Source organism: Plecotus auritus (assembly GCF_963455305.1).
Source record: "Plecotus auritus genome assembly, chromosome: 3".
Classification (NCBI taxonomy): domain Eukaryota; kingdom Metazoa; phylum Chordata; class Mammalia; order Chiroptera; family Vespertilionidae; genus Plecotus; species Plecotus auritus.
Genome location: NC_137772.1, coordinates 93,482,380 through 93,501,862, shown reverse-complemented (window position 1 = coordinate 93,501,862; position 19,483 = coordinate 93,482,380). Strand labels below are relative to the sequence as shown.

Below are 19,483 nucleotides of genomic sequence, written 5' to 3'. Positions count from 1 at the left end.
TCTACCTCAGCCCCGCCACAATAGCTTTGTCCAGAAGAACGTCTGGAAGGTCTCCTGGAAGATCTCCCAGTCTAATTAGCATATTACCCTTTTATTAGTATAGATAGAGGCCTGGTGCATGGGTGGGGGTCAGCTAGTTTGCCTGGATCCGGGTGGGGGTTCCCTTGGGGCGTGGGGCGGCCTGGGCAAGGGGCCTGTGGTGGTTTGCAGGCCAGCTACGCCCCCATGGGGTGAGGGTCCCCACTGGGGGGGCGTGGCCAGCCTGGGTAAGGGGCTGATGGCCGTTTTCAAGCTGGCCACAGCCCCTTCAGGGTGGGGGTCCTCGCTGGGGTGCCTTGGGTGAGGGACTGATGGCTGTTTGCAGGCTGGCCAAGTCCCCCAGTGGGGTCTCTTATTCCATGGGGGGCTGGTCAGCCTGGGTAAGAGGCTGAGGGCCATTTTCAGGCTGGCCACACCCCCTTCAGGTTGGGGGTCCCCATTAGGGTCCCTGGCCAGCCTGGGCGAGGGGCTGTGGGCCATTTTCAGGCTGGCCACAGCCCAGGGTGGGGGGGTCCTGCTAGGGTGCCTGGCCAGCCTGGGTGAGAGGCTGATGGCTCCCAGCCCCTCCTTTTTTTCTTTCTTTCTTTCTTTTTCCAGCGCCTCCTTGAGTGGAGGCCAGGGCCAACTGGAAGGAGGTATCTGGGATTTATCTATCTTCTATAATTGAAACTTTGTGCCAGGGCCGGCCAAGGCGGGCGGGAAGCTTAGCTTCCTCCATCGCCAGGGGCAACTCAAACCTCCTGCTTGCTCCAGCTCCGTGGCTGCCGCCATCTTTATTGGGTTAATTTGCATACTCACCCGGATTGGCTGGTGGGCATAGCGGAGGTACGGTCAATTTGCATGTTTCTCTTTTATTAGTGTAGATTATTATAAAAATGTTAGCTACTAAAATTGAGAATACTTTTGAGCAACAAAAGATTTCTTTAAAATATACTGATGATGCTAGGCCAGCCGTGGGCAAACTACGGCCCGCGGGCCGGATCCGGCCCATTCGGCTGTTCTATCCGGCCCGCAGAGCCAAAAGAGTGGAGGGTTCTCTTGCTCTCCCCTCCGCTCCTTTACTTTGAATTTATATTAGTTCACACAAACACTCCATCCATGCTTTTGTTCCGGCCCTCCGGTCCAGTTTAAGAACCCATTGTGGGCCTCGAGTCAAAAAGTTTGCCCACCCCTGTGCTAGGCTATATTTTCAGAGATTTAAAACCTTATGTCTCCAAATTACAGCAGTTAAAATTATTATAATTTACTGATAATATTTAGTAGTAATTCACATCTAATAAATGTGTTTCCCCAACACTTTAGCAAATCAGGGACAGACTAAGATTTATAGTATATAAATGGATTTATACATATTTATATGATAGTGATTCTAATAAAGTGACTTTTAATATTTTGCTAGTCCTGGTATATTATTTTTGATTAACTATAACATAAATTTGTTTATAGTTTTGAAGACTGAGAGTCTAATAATAATCTAGGAATTAAAAACTTTCCCACCCATTTATCTATACCAGAATATTCCTTCCTAGTAGTGTTCTTCACACAAATCTGATTTTTGGTGGTTTGGAGTCTTAAAATTTTATTTGCCCTTCTTACACAAAAAGCTTTTATGAAGAAGAGATACATTTGTTCATGCCTTCCCTAGGAGGCTTTGTAGAGTGTACATTTCCTTTATCTGGATGGGTAGGAATTTTCATTTAATAGAGAAACAAAATGATTTATATAGTTTAGTTAGTCTGACATAATTAGGTGGGCCTGCTTCAGATCAAGAAAATACCAGAGAATACTCTAGATTGGGATTAAAAATGTACATACCTTTTATCAACGTTAAATTGTTATTTATAGTTGCTTCATTCACTAGAATCATTGCTTGAATGTACTCTGTTAAGGAAAGGAAAAAGAATGAAAGCTATCAGCAGTAGCATCACCTTTATTCAAGGTCCCAGCTACTGTGCTAAACAATTTACATATTTTATCTCATTTAATCTTCACAACTCCTTTGAGAGGTTCTTACGAGTATCTGTACTAGAGATAAAGAAATTGAAGCTTAGAGGTTAAGCTATTTATTTTAGGTTATTTAGCTAGGAAGTGGTATTGGATTCAAATCTAGGTATATCAGACTCATAAAGGAATGGGGCTGGAATATGAACCAGTAGTTTTATTGTTAGCTTTACAAAGTGGCCAGATAAGTTTCTACTGAATGAGTACAAAAAAACGTTTTACATAAATGTTAAAAACACGCTTTAAAATTAAATACCCATTGCATTTTGAAATTATTTACTACATGTTCTTACAAGCTAATATCTTTTTAAAGTATGATACTTTGTAAAACACTGTGTAATATGAAGCGAGAATTCTCGTGATCCGTCCGCAATGTGTTAAAATTTTTCATTTTAACAGTACTATTTTTTTTGACAAGCACATAGTAAATTAATGTTATAACAACACCCAAAAGTATTCAGAATAGTCTGAGGAAAAATAAATAGTCTGGGGAAAATTTGCTTGAAAATCGTATGTCCTGATGGAATGTGGAGGTTTCCACATAAAAGTCTTATGTTCTACAACCAACCAGAGTTGAAGAAAAATAAATAGAAAACAAAAACCTTGGATGACTGAATGAGTGCCTATGTAGAATACATGTTTTGTTTTCAGAAGACTAGTAAGGCAAGTCCTGCTTAAAGGAGGAAAAATACAGTTATATGTATTTTTACATTAAAAAAAACACTAGCCGAAACCGGTTTGGCTCAGTGGATAGAGCGTCGGCCTGCGGACTGGAGGGTCCCAGGTTCGATTCCGGTCAAGGGCATGTACCTTGGTTGCGGGCACATCCCCAGTGGGAGGTGTGCAGGAGGCAGCTGATCGATGTTTCTCTCTCATCGATGTTTCTAGCTCTCTATCCCTCTCCCTTCCTCTCTCTGTAAAATATCAATAAAATATATTAAAAAAAAAAACAAAAAAAAAAACACTAGTTGTCACTGTATGATGGAATAATGGGTAATTTTTGTTGTTTTCTACATATACCAAATGTACAATAAGCAGACATTTTTTCTGCAATATGCCCGCCCCAAAGAAAAGATAAAAAGACAAAAAGAAAATTGGGGGGGGAGGGGTGGAGTAATAACAGGTAGCCTGAGATAATGAGATAAATGCAGTAGCTATTATCTATAATAATAAAAACATAATATGCTAATTAGATTGGACAGCCAAACGACCTTCTGGACATCATTCCGGACATTCTTCCAGATGAAGCCGCAGGCAGGCGAGCAGTTAGGGGCGATCAGGCAGGCAGGTGAGTGGTTAGGAGCCAGCAGTCCCGGATTGAGAGTGGATGTCTGACTGCCAGTTTAGGCCCAATCCTGCAGGAATCCCCGTGAGATCGGGCCTGAACTGGCAGTCGGAGATCCCCTGAGGGGTTCTGGATTATGAGAGGGTGCAGGCCAGGCTTAGGAATGCCCCCTCCCAGGCATGAATTTCATGCACCGGGCCTCTAGTTTAAAATAAGCATCTTCCCCAGTTTTACAAAATAGCCATGGTATGGTAAAAAGCAAGTTTTTATAGAAGCAGAGCATACAGACATACTAAAAAGCAAATAGAACTGATGTTACGTTCTTAAAAGCAAAGAAATAATTTGACTTTTAAAACAAACTACTGGAAATAGAATCATACTGTATGCCAATGGGTAACATTAAGTATTAAATGTACTAAGTTTTTATTGCTTTGTACCTTTATTTGTGGCAGACCCATCTTTGATCTTCTGCTTCAGTGACTGCAGCACATTTTGCACTTGCTCAAATATGATATCCACTTTTCCATCATCCTCCAGTTCCATCCAGAAAGTTTTTGCATCCCCTAAGTATAAATCAGTGAGTAGTCTAAGACCTCAATAGAAATAAATTGTAGCCCTGGCTGGGTAGCTCAGTTCGTTAGAGTATCTTCCCAGTATGTCAAGATTGAGTTCAATCCCCAGTCAGGGCACATACAAGTATCAACCAATGAATGCATAAGTGGAAAAACAAATTGAGGTTTCTCTCTCTCCCTTCCTCTCTCTCTCTCAAATTAATACATTTTAAAAAAATTAAAAATAGACTGTAATGCCCTGGCTGGTTTGGCTCGGTGGATAGATCATCAGCCTGTGGACTGAGGGTCCCAGGTTCGATTCCAGTCAAGGGCACATGTCCCGGTTGCAGGCTCGATCCCCAGTAGGGGGTGTCCAGGAGGCAGCCAATCAATGATTCTCTCTCATCATTCATGTTTATATCTCTCTCTCCTTCTCCCTCTCCCTTCCTCTCTGAAATCAATAAAAATATATTAAAAAAATAGACTGTAATTTCCCTATGGCACATGTTACAAACAGTCTGTTTGGTTTATAAATAAAATCAAGTTTTCATTATCTTTCACTTTCTTTGAGGAAGATAATTTTGGTAATTGTTTCTTAACAAAAAACTAGATACAAGGAATATGATCTAAGTATGTCACCTGTTTCTACTAACTTAAAAAATATGTTGATAACTTTAGTGACACTATTTCTTGACTAGAAAACAAAAGGAATGACTTCATTCAATGGTGGTAGTGGACATTCACAGACACATTCATTTAAAAACTTTAAGGAATATAATATCCAGTATGGAGGTGGATGGCTTCAGAATGAAACATCTTGACAATTGTTGAAATAATTAAATGTCCCAACAATAATGCTTTTTAAAATGACTTTTATAGTCCAGCTGGTGTGGCTCAGTGGTTGAACACTGAACCTTGAATCAGGAGGTTATGGTTCAATTCCTGGTCAGGGCATATGTCAGGTTTTGGGCTTGATCCCCAGCAGGGGGTGAGCAGGAGGCAGCCGATTAATGATTCTTTCTCATCATTGATATTTCTATCTCTCCCTCTCCCTTCTTCTCTGAAATAAAATTTTAAAAAAGATTTATAAATAAATGTCTTTTATACTACTTTAAAATAATAACATGAAACAAAATGTTTAAAAGTTTTTATAGATAAAGTTATATAGATGATCCAAAATTTCATATGCCCAGCAAGCTAACCCCTTAAAAACTTCCTTGAGAAATAATCCTTTCAAAGTTAAAAACAAGGATATGAGAAAGGCAATTAAAATAAATTGGCAAAAGCAAAATCTCACTTAAACCACGTTTACAAGTAACGAAAATATCTTAAAATGTATTTGTAAAATGTTAAAATTAATTAATGGGGACTTAAGCAAAAGAGGAATAATTGCACTTTAGAAAGGTCACTTGAGAAGCCATGAGGATTAATGAAAGCCCAGTAAGTTTACAAAAAGCCACATTTTCCTTAATAAAAATTAAATCTAGAACCTGTAAGTTGGGCCATGGAGTGAGACTCTTCATAAGAAGCTTAGGCCTCAAAGTCCTAACTAACTCTTACTGGCAAAGTCACCTTACCAATAAAAGATGTCTGGCTAATTAGGGCTGCTGCCACAGCAGCCTCAGGAGGGGTGCTGTTTCTGTGTTAACATTTTGCCCTGATGTGTACTACCCAAGACTGCCTACCTTTAATTCCCATTGGTACAACTCAGACAATGCTTCAACGTTTAAAACAATGTGAGGACAAAAGGGATGAGAAATGATGCTGTAGAGGCATGCAGGAGTCATAACATGGAGGGCCTTATGTACAACGCTAAGCAACTTCATTTTTATACAGAAAGCTACAGAGAGCCACTCAAGAGGTTTAAGCATCTTATAATGTGATTAGATTTGTTTCTTATATCACTCATAAGAGAAAAGAGGGAAGAGTCAAGAATGATTTCTAAGTTTCTGACTCAGGCAACCATATGTATACTAATGGTATTCATTGAGACAGGGAATCAAGGTAGAGGCACATATCAAAAATTCAAATAGGGTAAAATGGATACACAGGCTTCAGAGTAAGATCTAGTCCATATATACAAACTTTGGAGTCAATAACACACAACTGCTTGCTGAAGCCAGAGTAGATGATTAAGGAGAACGTGTAGGGAATGAGAAGAGGGTCTTCTGTAGAACATCAACATGTAAGAGATGAGTACAAGAAAAGGAATCATGGGGACTGAGGAGCAAGGAGGTGGAAGAACAGGAGTGATTAATAGTCTGTGCTTTGGAATTCAGATGTATATGGGTTTGAATCCTAGCACTGCCACTTAATTAGATGTGTGAGTACATCTGTAAAATGGGAATAATAGCATCTACCTCAGAGTTTATGTACACAGATAGGCACATGACAGCAAGAAATTACTGTATGTAATTTAACAGGGAATATAGTCTTTTAGACAAAAGTAATTAATCTTTAAATGTGGAATTTTGGAGATCATTCACTAAGTAGAGAAAGTATTTTCTGAAGCAGGGTTTTCTCAGAATCTTTAAAATCATTGTTTTTCACTGACAGATAACTAACAAAAATCATTGCTTTTAGGCAAAACTATTTGTAAAAGCACTTAACGAATTATTGTTACCATGTTCCTTTTATGGATAGGACTCAAAACTTCATATTAGGGATTGATCTTTATTGAGGTGGACATTTAAAGGAAGGATTTTGAAAGGTTTTTACAAAGAGCTTTCTGTAGCATAATAATCCTCTGGCTTGAGAAAAAAGCAGTGATGCTGAAAGACAGCAATCAGGACTTACATGAATTTTTGTTTTTCAGTGACTATCATTTAAAGCTGTTAGAAATGGCAATACATGTTACCAAATTATTCTGACAGGAAGCATGTACAACAAATTATTTAAAAAGTGAACAGGGTAGCACTAGCTGGTTTTGCTCACTGGATAGAGCATCGGCCCGAAGACTGAAGGGTCTTGGGTTCGATTCCAGTCAAGGGCACATACCTCAGTTGCAGGCTCAATCCCCAGCCCTGGTTGAGGCGCATGCAGAAGGCAACCAATCGATGTGCCTCTCTGTTTCTCTCCCCCCGCCCCTTCCACTATCTCTATAAATCAATAGAAAAATATCCTTGGGTGAGGATTAATAAAACAAAGTGAACAGGGTAAATGCTTAGTCTTGGAATAGATTAATAAAAGAGGACACTGACAATATAAGAAAATAAAGCCAATCAGAAAATACAGAAACTATTTGCTTGCAGAATAAATAAATGTAACTAAGCAATTAGTATTTATTTGTTCTAGGTTTTTAATATATTGTTCCTTACGATATCCTTATTATCTCAAACTGCTACGTTTATTTCTCATATTTCAGTGGCTCTTGTTCCTCACTCTACTTGATCATTTTTCTTCGTCTTCTAACTACGGAAAATTTAACCACAGTAATATTAAATAAGAAAAGAGGTAACCAACCTCTCTGATAAATGAGATTAAGAGATTCAGTTAATAGCCGAAACCGGTTTGGCTCAGTGCATAGAGCGTCGGCCTGCGGACTGAAGGGCCCCAGGTTCGATTCCGGTCAAGGGCATGTACCTTGGTTGCGGGCACATCCCCAGTAGCAGGTGTGCAGGAGGCAGCTGATCGATGTTTCTCTCTCATCGATGTTTCTAGCTCTCTATCCCTCTCCCTTCCTCTCTGTAAAATATCAATAAAAAATATATTAAAAAAAAAAAGATTCAGTTAATAACTTTTTTGAACAGACACTAAATGAGTATCATACGAAGAAACATCTGACTGACTTTCATTTCAACAGCAGACCGTATAGATCAGTAGTCAGCAAACTCATTAGTCAACAGAGCGGCAAACCACGGCTCGCGAGCCGCATGTGGCTCTTGAGCCGCAGTTTGTCGACCACTGGTATAGATGGTTACTACAATGTAAACAATTTTAGTTTCTTGCTCCTTTACTTATTTGTGCCTTGTATGCATGCTGAGGATTATCATCTAAAACAAATATTTCAGTGTATTTCGCTAGAAGACAGTTACAAGGAATACAGGATCAGGTACTTGAATTGAAAATCAAATTAGTATACTAACATTGCTGCTACTTGCCTCCAGAAATGAAGGCTGGTATGGTTCAGTTGGTTGAGCATCATCCCAAATACTGAGAGGTCGCTGGTCCATGGTCAGGGCACATGCCCAGGTTTTGGTCAGTGACATGCGGAGGTAACAGATCAATGTTTCTCTTTCTCTCTTTCTCCCCCTCCCTCTCTCCCTCTCCCTCCTTCCCCCACCTCCCTTTCTCCCTTCCTCTCTCTAAAATCAATAAAAACATATTTTTTAAAAATCCACAATTATCAAAAGGCTATTAAAATATTCCTTTTTCCAATTTCTTGTCTGTGTGAAGCTTCATTTTCTTTATACATTTTAGCCAAAGCAATATATTTGAACAGACTGAATGCAATAGATATGAGAATCTCTCTTCTAGTAAGCCAACTATTAAAAATTTATAAAAGTGAAAAACAATGATCTAATTTTTGTTTTTAAAATGCTTATTTTTCACAAAAATATAATTCATGTTAACATGTTTATTATTTTTAAATGAGCCAATTAACTTTTTTCTTTTAATCTTCACCCAAAGATATGTTTTTTAAAATTAATTTTAGAAAGAGAGGAAGGGAGAAAGAGAAACATTGATGTGAAAGAGAAACATAGATCGCTTGTCATCTATCTGTGCCGACCAGGGATCAAACCCAAAACTTAGGTATATGCCCTGACTTAGAATTGAACCCACAACCTTTTTGGTGTACGGGACAAAGTTCCAACCAACTGAGCCACCTGGGAAGAATTCAATTAACATTTTGAAACTTCTCGGTTTCAATTTCTAATACAGTAAATATAAACACGTATTATTCACATAAACAAAAGCTGCTTGGGGTTTTAAATACTTTAAAAGTATAAAATAGTCCTGAGAGCAAAAGAAAGTTTAAGAACCACTGGCCTAGATAATGGTCCAGTGAAATCAGTACTATATGTTCTACATAAAAATTCATATGTAAAGGACATTAAAACAATTCTATATAATACTGTAATGGTACATAAATGACACTATGCATTTGTTAAAACCCAAAGAACTTTAAAGCACAAAGAGTAAACTTTAATGTATGCAAATTTTAAAATATCATTTAAGAGGTTAGGGATCCCTGGAAGGAATGAATGTAGACTGTGACAGAGAATCTAATTGTATTAAAAATGTACAGACAATCTCCCTGAAGAGCTGGGTGGAAAAGGTATTGACCTAAATAACTGGAAATAAGTGAAGTCTGTAAACTAAAAGTAACAGTAATTGTGCACAAGCACTGCAGTTTCCCACCTGGGAATAAATTTACATTTCTGATACTACTTTACATACTAGTATACAGGCATACCTTGTTTTATTGTGCTATGCTTTATTGTACTTCACAGATGTTGCATTTTATACAAATCAAAGGCAAAATCCTCCACCAGCAAAAACATTACAATTTGCTTTGGTATTTTTTTTGTGGTGGTCTGGAACTCAATCCCTAATATCTACAAAGTATGCCTGTCTATTGAAATTGAGCAATTACATAAATGGATCAGATGGTCAGAGCCACATTTCTCAATGTTGGAATGGAAGTTTACAGATAAGCAAGGAGTAGGCTAGAATGATCCATGTGGTAATGGATTAGAGTTGGACACATCAATATAGTCACATTTAGCTTAATACAGACTCACATGGTTACATATAGAAATGCATATAGATATGTATATATAGGTTAGTATACACATATATTTCCATGCTCTGTCACTGAGAGGGCCTAAAGCAACGGAACCCCAGTAACAAAGAGCATACCTATTGCCCATATCTTGGTTTCTAATACAATTTTCCAATGAAAGGGAACAGGGCATATTTAAGAAATGGCTCATTCTAGGACTGGGACAGGAAATATACGTAAGCCTGGAGCATCTTTTAATACCATAAAATAAGGAAGTGAACAAACAAAGTGAAACAAAACTCACCTACATTAATGGGAGTATGTTAAGGGGACATAGAGCCAACTGAAAGAGCTCCCAATGGCCTATCCTGGGACAATTTAAGTAACAAAATAAAGCAGTAGTGATTATAACCCAAAGTATAAAATTAGTATCCATTAATATATAAATAAATGATTGAATAAATACAAAGGTGGGGGAAAGGAGACAAATCTCCCTTATAGAACAATTCCAAATAATTAATGTAAATATTCTGTTCTGAAAGAAGAGGAGCATAAAATCCCCATGGATTAAGTGTGGGCTGCACATAGTGATTTCCTGTTAAAGAGTACAGTAAGGAAAGGAAGACTTTTTTAAAAAGTCATTTACAGTAGAGAAATCATATACACTGTCAGCCAGATGATCAAGCTCAGAATCAATAAGTGAGAAATCATGCTGATAAATATACCCTTGATACGATGTGGTAAAATGGCACTTTACATCCCACAACCTTATAACCCTACTCATCAGGGGAAAAAAGCAGTCAACAATTCCAATAGAGGGGCATCCTAAAAAATACCTGGATACAAAATCCTACAAAATCAAAACCAAATAAAGTCTGAGGAATGTCACATCTAAGAGGACCCTAAGAAGATATGACAAATTAAAGTAATGTGATATCCTGGATGGGATCCTGGAACAGAAAAAGACATCAGGTAAAAACTAAGGAAATAGGAATAAACCATGGACTTCAGTTCATAATAATGTGTCACTTCTGGTTCATTAATTGTAACAAATGTACCAGCCAAATGTCAGACATTAATCATAGGTAAAACTGGGTGCAGGAAGATGGGAATTCTCTATACTATCCTCTCAATTTCCCTGTAAATCCAAATGTTTTCTAAAAAAATAAATATTTTTTAAAGTAACTTAAAGTACTGACTTAGCATTATAGATACATAATTAATTATAAAGAGAGTTAAAAATGTTGGCTAAATAAGAATAAATCCTTAATTCCTTTGAATTTAGAAAAGGCAATTGCAATTAAACACCTTGAAAATTCCACAATTCGGCTTCATTAAGTAATCTACATACTTTTAAACAAAGTTTAACAATGGTTTTTCAACCTACCATTTTTTTCTCCCATCTTTTGGCGTCGTTTATAAACATAAAACTCTTCAAAATTAACTTTATCAAAGGATTGAATCACTTTGATTGGAGAATGTAACTGGAATCCAACTGTGGTCTCTATGCAATTTGCAGTCCTCAGAGAAAATACATCATTATGCCATTCTAAACCCAGTATTCTTTGATACTTGAATGTTCAAATAGAAATTTTGGTTGAAGAAACTTTCAGAAATGACTAGTCCAACATAATGACATGTCCATGAGTCTTCAATTAAATATTTCTAGTTGTATCAGATCACTGACAATACCTTTATAAAAATAAAAACCAACTCCATCGTTTGGTTCATAAATGCATAAAACATTCTGTAAAGAAAACAATAAAAAAGTTGCATATTTGTAAAGAATAAAATATGTAAGAAGAGAATGTCATATAATAATAGCTTTATCTTTTAAAACACCATGAACTATTATGAAAAGACTATTAACCAGAAAAGTGTATAAAATATCAAAATTAGGAAAATTACAGAGAAATTCAGAATTGCCAGTATTTAATATATTTTTAATTGACATAAACTATCCCCACTTTATAAATTTTATACTTAATAAAAACTTTTAAGATGGGTATAATAATGCTAACTACCCTCCTAGGGTTGCAGTGAGACTAAGACTTAATTACTTAGAATAGTCCCTGAAACATACAAAGAACAAATTAAATGCTAGCAATAATGATTTCAGTAAATATACTTTAAAAATAAAATTTGGATTTTAGTATAATTTTTTATAATCTTTCATTGAAAACATATTATACACTTTCCCCTAGTCATTAATATTTTTCTATAATATGACTTTTAAGTGTCTATATAATGAATGTACTTTGGTCAGAAATACATGTATTAAAATACACTAAAATTTTTTAATAACTAAAATTTAATAAATTATTAGTACTATAAATAAACCTCTATATTGAACATTTAGATTGTTTTTTATTTTTTCAGTAATAATTAATGCTGGAATCTGCTTTATGCATATCTATGTTTATTTCCTTAAGATATGCAGCTACAGGTGGACTAACAGGTCAAAAATATATCAATAATTTTCAGCCTTAAAATATTAGTCAACATATGATAAATTCTTCTCCCAATCCCAAACACATAGAAATGTTAAAATATTTCTAAAAATTTAAAAAGATGTAATCATGCTGAGAACAAAAAGGGAATTCTTGATGGACCAAGTCTGTGAGACCTCTCTGGGGGAAAGAAAATAGAAGAGAAGCTGTAGAGATAATGCCAACTACTATCATAACATAATAAAAGGAAGAGCAAAATCTCTCAGGGGAGACCAGGGCACGAGCAAGAGTCAACAAACATCTGAGGAAAGCTACACCATGAAAGAGACTTAACAAGCCCACAAACGGATGGACTTAAATTCAAGAGAACAGAGCATCCTGAAAATAATTTAAAAACAAATGTTATTGTTTTTAATATCCTCAAAGAGCACAAGAAGAAAACCTCAAGAAGTGAGGATATTGCCCTGGCTGGTTTGGCTCAATGGATAGAGCGTCAGCCTGCGGACTGAAGGGTTCCAGGTTCCATTCTGGTCAAGGGCACATATCCTGGCTATGGACTCCATCCCCAGTAGGGGGTGTGCAGGAGGCAGCCAATCAATGATTCTCATCATTGATGTTTCTCTGTCTCTCTCTCCCTCTCCCTTTCTCTCTGAAAAAAAAAAAAAAAAAAAAAGGTGAGGATATTTTTCCCATTGATTTTAGAGAGAGTAGAAAAGAGGGTGGTGGAGGAAGAGAGTGAAAGAGAGAAATATTGATGTGTCTCTGTCACATCAATTGGTTGCCTTCCACACACGCCCTAACTGGGGCCCGAGATCGGACCTGCAACCCAGGTAAGTGGCCCTGACTGGGAATAGAACCCATGACCCCTTCCTGGTGCCCAGGCCAACGCTCTAACCACTGAACCATGCTGGCCAGGGTGAAATACATACAACTTTTAAAATACCCAATTAGATATCTTGAATATAAAAAGTTATTGAATAAACTCAACAGATGACTGAATAATAGACCAGACTCAGATGGAGAACCATTTAGTAAGCTGGAAGATTGAAGAGCAAAACACTCAAAACACAGAGCAAATAAACAATAAGAGGAAGAATAAAATAGGGAGAATGACAAGGCAATAAAGACCAAGAATTTCTCAGAACTATAAAACACATAAGCCCACTAAGGGCTCCTTGAGTACCAATCAGGATAAAATTCTGAATATACACTGCTAAACAAACTGTGGATAAACTTCAGAATATCAAGAATAAAAACATGCCCCGCCGGCGTGCTCAGTGGTTGATTCCCAGGTCAAGGCACATGCCTGGGTTGCAGGCTTGATCTCCAGTAGGGGGCAATGCAAGAGGCAGCCGATCAATGATTCTCTCTCATCATTTAAAAAATAAATAAAAGAAACAGGTACAACTAAGCAAACTTAGAGCTAACCTCAATTTAAAAAGAGAAATGGAAAAATAAGAGATATATAGAGAAGCATGGTAAATAAGATGACAAGAAAAGTCCAAATATGTTAATAATCAAGTGACTGTGTTAACCTTATTATTAAAAAGACAGACTCTCAGATTGGATTCCGAGCATGACCTAGCTATGGTATTTTTATTTTTTATTATTTTTAAAAATATATTTTTATTGATTTCAGAGTGGGAGAGGGAGAGATAGAAATGATGAGAAAGAATCATTGATTGGCTGCCTCCTGCATGCCCCCTACTGGAGATCGAGCCTGCAACCTAGGATTATGCCCTCACCAGTTATCAAACCTGACCTCCTGATTCATAGATCAACGCTGGTTGATGCTGAATGACTGAGCCACACTGGCTGGGCAAGCTGTAGTATTTTCAAATAAAGAGACCCACTTAAGTCATACAAAATATCACTGAAAGGTTGAATAGAGGGAATGTGAAAAAAGACATACTAGCAAATACAAAAAACACACATTATCAAACAAAATAGAATTTAATATGAAACAAATAAAAGAGATAAGGAAATATTTTACACTGACAGAACAATTCACCATAACTATGTAATTGAAATTGATTTAATACAAAGTAAGCTCAAGAAGTAAAAATCCCAATTAAGGAGTAAGTATAAAAAAGAAATTTTAAAAGAACAGTTGAAGATCTTAGCAGAGCTGCATGGTACACATCCTCACCTCTCACTCCCAGCATACTATGTCCATAAAGTTTTATAGATGAATTCCATAAAACTTTAAAGGAACATATAATTTCTATAGTATACAAAAATTCCAGAGCAGAAAAAATATGGGAAGCCATCAAAGTTTTTTTAGATTAGTACTAGTATAACCTTGACATGTAAAAAAAGAAACTCAAGGCCAAAATCACTTATGGACATAGAAGCAAAAACAGTAAGTAAAAGCATGCATCAGTAGACTGAAAGTATATCATTCATGTAGGGTTTATCCCAGGAATACCCAGAAAGTTCAACATTAGAAAGTTTCTAAATGTAAATTTTTATATTAACAGATAAATGGAGGAAAACTCTCATCTCAGATGCAGAAAAACAAAATTTAAAAATTCAATGAAAATTGACAACTATTGAAGGGAAGAAGGCAAATTCTTAGCAAACTAGTAATAGAAGAGAACTCTTTAATCTGATAAAGACTATTCTACTAAAATCTTGCATACTCAATAATGAAACTTCAGAGGCATTTTCATTAAAGTCGGGCACAGTATGAGGATACTTGCCACCAATGCTCTTATTCAATATTGTACTGAAAGTCTTAGAAAAAGGCAGTAAATAAAAAGAAACCTAAAGCTTGTAAAGAAGAAAAAAAATCTGTAAATAAACAAAAACAAAATAAAGTTAAAAAAGCCAAGCAAAGGGTTGGGAGAAAATGTAATATATTTTCACAATAGCAACAAAAAAAGGATATAGCCTTTAAACACTAAAGAAATTTTTAAAAATTATACAGGATACGCAGTATCCCGGACACATAAAGAACTCCTTCAATCATTAAGAAAAAGATGACTAAACAGAAAATGGGTATAAATTTACATAAACTGTAAGTTAATAAACATGAATAGATACTGCAACATTATTAATAATCAGAAAATGAGATCTTTAAAAAACGAGTATCATTTTATCCATCAGATGGGCAAAAAGTAGCTAATATCATGTTGGTGTAAATCAGTGATTTTCAACCTTTTACATCTCATGGCACACAAACTAATTACTAAAATTCTGCTCCACACCAAAAAATATATTTTTGCCAATCTGACACAAACAAACTAGGTATAATCTTGATTCATTCACAAAAGATGGCTATTGTTGTGTTGGCTGTTGTCATTTTTTTGTCAATCTAAGGGAAAAGAGGTCAGTGCCCCTGACTGAAAGGTATTTCATGTTTTAAAAATTCTTACAGCACACCGACTGAAAATCACTGGTCTAGATTATAGGGAAGCTGAATTCTAAAAAACTACTTGTGAGATGTGTAAATTAGTAGAAATATTTTTAAGATAAATTTGGCAAGACCTATTAATATTAAAAATTTTTCATAATTTAAAACCAAGCAATTCCACTTTTAGGTATATATCTTGAGAAATACCACATGTACACAAGAAAATACATACAGCCATAACCGGTTTGGCTCAGTGGATAGAGCGTCAGCCTGCGGACTGAAGGGTCCCAGGTTCGATTCCGGTCAGGGGCATGTACCTTGGTTGCAGGCACATCCCCAGTTGTAGGTGTGCAGGAGGCAGCTGATAGATGTTTCTCTCTCATCGATGTTTCTAACTCTCTATCCCTCTCCCTTCCTCTCTGTAAAATATCAATAAAATATATATTTAAAAAAAAAAAAAGAAAATACATACAAGGGTTTCCCTGCAGCATTTTTTATCAGGTGAAAAACTGGCAACAACCTAATGTTCATCAAAAGGAGAATGACAAATAAAATGTGATATACAGTAACACAAAAAACAAAATAGATTTTAATATGGAAACCAATAATAAGAGAAAAAGATAAATAATTTACATTAACAAAATAATTCAGTTATACACTGGAACACTAAAAGAAATGAGCCATAAATAACATGAGCTATAAATAACATGTACACACTGCAAAAACATTGTCAAGTGAAGAGTTATAGAATTACATAGTATACTATTTCCCTTTTTAAAAATAATAAAAGCATGCCCTAACCGGTTTGGCTCAGTGGATAGAGCGTCGGCCTGCGGACTGGAAGGTTCCAGGTTCGATTCCGGTCAAGGGCATGTACCTTGGTTGCGGGCACATCCCCAGTAGGAGGTGTGCAAGAGGCAGCTGATCGATGTTTCTCTCTCATTGATGTTTCTAACTCTCTGTCCCTCTCCCTTCCTCTCTGTAAAGAATCAATAAAATATATATTTAAAATAATAATAATAATAAAAGCATATATGCACCTATTGAGACTACTTTAAGTGTAAAAAAAGGACTTGAAGGTTCTGCACCAGTCTTTGTTGGAGGGGGGTGGGGGCGGACAGGAATTCAGGGACTGTAGATTGTTCACTTTATCCATCTGTAAAATTCTAATTTTGTAAAAGAAAACGTAGTATACTTAATTTAAAAAGTATATAATTTTCAAAAGGGATTGTCTATTTTAAAGCTTTCTGGAGCATACTGCCAAACTGCTTTCTAGAAAGTTCCTACCAATTTATACGTCCACCTACAGCATATAAGCATACTCAGTAATAGGTTCTTTTTTAAAAAGCTCTCACCAGTGTTCATAACTTCTAAAAATTTAAAAATAACTGAACTTATGCCCAGCCAGTGTGGCTCAATGGTTGAGCATCGACCTCTGAATCAGGTCACAGTTTGATTCCTCGTCAGGGTACATGCCTGGGTTTTGGGTTTGATCCCAATAGAGGGTGTGCAGGAAGCAGTCGATCAATGATTCTCATCACTAATACTTCTATGTCTCTCCCTTTCCCTTCCTCTGAAGTAAAAATTTAAATAATCAATAAAGATTTTTAAAAATAACTGAACTTTCAAAGGTAACACATGTTTAGTGGAGAAAATTTGCAAAATATAATAAAGCATAAAGAGGAAACTTGTCTGGTGGTTAGAGCCTCGCCCCATGAACCAGGTCATGGTTGGATTCCAGGTCGGCAAATGCCTAGGTTTCCGCGGCATGCAGGAAGCCTTGAACGGATGATTCTCTCTCATCCTTGATGTTTTTATCTCTCCCTTCCTCTGTCTGAAGTCAATAAAAACATATTTTCTTAAAAAAGAAAATTTAAATCACTCATAATTTCACCATCCAGAGACAACCAGTATTAATATTTTGGAGTATAACAGGGATTTTAAAATTTTTTGATATTTCCGCTTCTCACTTTTTCATTTTGGCAGAAAAATAGTTTCACTTCAATTTACGGTTCCTTCTCGTTTTTAAAAATAGGGTCTTATGAAACTGTGACCATTTCCTGTGTTCCTTTATGCTTTAATTATATAACACGAATGAACATAACTTGTGTATAAATCATGTATCAGGCACACCACTTCACTTGTTCTTATTCTGCATAACAATCAGATATATTAGCATGTCTTGTTTTTCTAGTGAAAGTGGCAGAAACAAAATAAAAGGAACCAGGTGGTATGGTTTCAGAGTTCGTTTTTTTATTCCATCTACCGCCTCAGTTACCCCTTTTCATCAAAACATACAGAACTTATTGCAGGTTCCCACAAGCCGAAGAGCACAGTTAGTCACAACTGTTCCTTATTTTAATTACTCACTGATTAACTACTTACTGGGTTGTGGTTAATGAGTCAGGTGCTCCTAGGATCTGATCTTAACCCCGTGATATTGGATAAATGATTTTACTTACTTAGGGCTTGTGTAGTCTTACCTGTGAAATGGGTCAGTGGTTAAACGTTCAAGTTCTGCTTCTGGATTTTATACTGCAGTCCATTTCCTGCAGCCCTTTTACAGCCTTGGGGTCCTGGCTGCTTGGGAATCACCTCACATTAAGGTGTATACCGCGAGATCTAGACTGAAATGGGGGTTGAGAACTTGGTGCGCCCCAACTCCCTTCTCCAGCCCGGGACTGCACGTGGGTGAAAGAAGGGAAGTTGCAAGGGCTCCCCGGCGTTCCCAGGTCCTGGGCCGCAGGACCCGTCAGGGAGCCACCCACGGCCGTGCCTCGCCTACACAGGCTCCACTGCGTTTTCCTTGCCGCCCGCCAGACCTGAAGGCAGCACTCCGTACGCGAGGCTGGGTTCACCGCAGGTCGGGACGCTCTCCGACTCCACACCACCAAGAACGCACGGCCCCAGGTGCCCCCTGGCCGGGAAGTACTTCACCACTTACTAGATCTCACCTCGGCCGGAGGAAGGACCGCCCAATCTGTAACATCCAGGCCTACCAAACGCGAACTCTAAATGGGAGGAGTCGGACACCTCCCGGCCCGCTGCCCTTTGGTTGCACAGAGCACTGGGGCCACGCCTCAGACATCCGCGCGCGAGCCGCCGGCAGCGCGGAGGCGCCAAAGCGCCGCCTGCCGATTTGCTGACAGCGCTCTCGCGTTGTCTCGCGCTCTCTCGATGGGCCAATGGGGATACCCGCAGTCGAGAGGCCGGCTTCACAGGAGTGGTGGCGCAGCTGTTTCCTCCGGTAGGTGTTTGGCTGCCATCTTGTGTGTGGCTGAGTCTGGGTTTCTTGGCGATTAAAGCATACTTAGCGGCTTAAGGTGTAGAGGGGTCCTGAGGGAGCTGTGGAGGAGGGGTCGGGGGTGTGGGTGTGAGGGCACAGATCCGGCGCCTTCTCACTTCCCTGAAAGGGAAAAGTCCTCTTGGCCTGATTCTCAGCCCTGGATAGTGCGGTGAATGGTAGTGGTGGCTTCGGTTGGTGTCTTTGTGAGGGCTTGCTGGGACCCGTGATGCCTTAAAATCGAGTCCTTGAATTCCAGGAAGCTATTCCAATAATGTTTGTCTCGGAGATTCTGATCCTCAACCTTTACTCACAAAGGAGGTTGGCTGATGGACTATCTGCTACTGAAAGGAGCAAGACTTGTAATTAATGAAAGGGGGAGAGAGGGAACACCTCACCATTGTGCTCAGGTTGGAAAGAGACGTCTTCCTTTTCAGCTGTTGTCGAAGGAGCGGCCGCTGAGGTGTTGGCTCTTCTCCATAATTATCCTTTGTCTAAGGCCATCACTTGGTCGAAGTGGGCGTCAGGTTCTGCGTTTGGGCAGTTTTGTTCATTAGTGTGCAGCCAACATTCCCGCAGCCGTCTTTTTTAAAAGCTGGAAGGTGCTGGTCTTTTTAGAAACAGTGGACGTGAAAGAAGAATTTTTGTCAAATCTTGGTTTCCCTGGTTACGATCTAGAAGAGTTAGAAATGTTTGGGTCTGCCTTGACATGCTTGGTTGCTTCGTCATGGGCCTGGCAGGCTTTTCTGAGGGGAAGCATCCTGACTTCTGAGCTCTTTTTCGGTTGGAAGGAA

At 38.0% G+C, this 19,483-nt stretch overlaps 2 protein-coding genes across 22 annotated transcripts in view; one reads left to right on the top strand and one right to left on the bottom strand.

Annotated features, from left to right (window-relative positions):
- The window catches only part of LOC308245141 (histone-lysine N-methyltransferase SETDB2-like), a 103,754-nt gene extending 85,215 nt beyond the window's left edge, over nucleotides 1-18,539 (bottom strand). For 4 of the 8 annotated variants that reach the window (XM_080661917.1, XM_080661910.1, XM_080661911.1 and 1 more), the window contains exons 1-4: nucleotides 17,890-18,539; nucleotides 10,989-11,348; nucleotides 3,763-3,888; nucleotides 1,855-1,920 (exon numbers count right to left, since the gene is read on the bottom strand). In XM_080661917.1, the coding sequence (XP_080518043.1) occupies nucleotides 1,855-1,920; nucleotides 3,763-3,888; nucleotides 10,989-11,004 (208 nt within the window). In that variant the 5' untranslated portion in view covers nucleotides 11,005-11,348; nucleotides 17,890-18,539. Of the gene's footprint in view, nucleotides 1-1,854; nucleotides 1,921-3,762; nucleotides 3,889-10,988; nucleotides 11,349-16,207; nucleotides 16,386-17,889 lie in introns of all 8 variants that reach the window. The other 4 variants (XM_080661915.1, XM_080661913.1, XM_080661914.1 and 1 more) reach the window with 4 other exon arrangements.
- A 54-nt stretch (nucleotides 18,540-18,593) lies between these two features.
- Nucleotides 18,594-19,483, top strand: part of CAB39L (calcium binding protein 39 like) — a 179,029-nt gene continuing 178,139 nt past the window's right edge. For 5 of the 14 annotated variants that reach the window (XM_080661931.1, XM_080661929.1, XM_080661936.1 and 2 more), the window contains exon 1: nucleotides 18,602-18,653. The gene's annotated coding sequence lies outside the window, so the exon portion shown is untranslated. Of the gene's footprint in view, nucleotides 18,654-19,483 lie in introns of all 14 variants that reach the window. The other 9 variants (XM_080661939.1, XM_080661938.1, XM_080661937.1 and 6 more) reach the window with 5 other exon arrangements.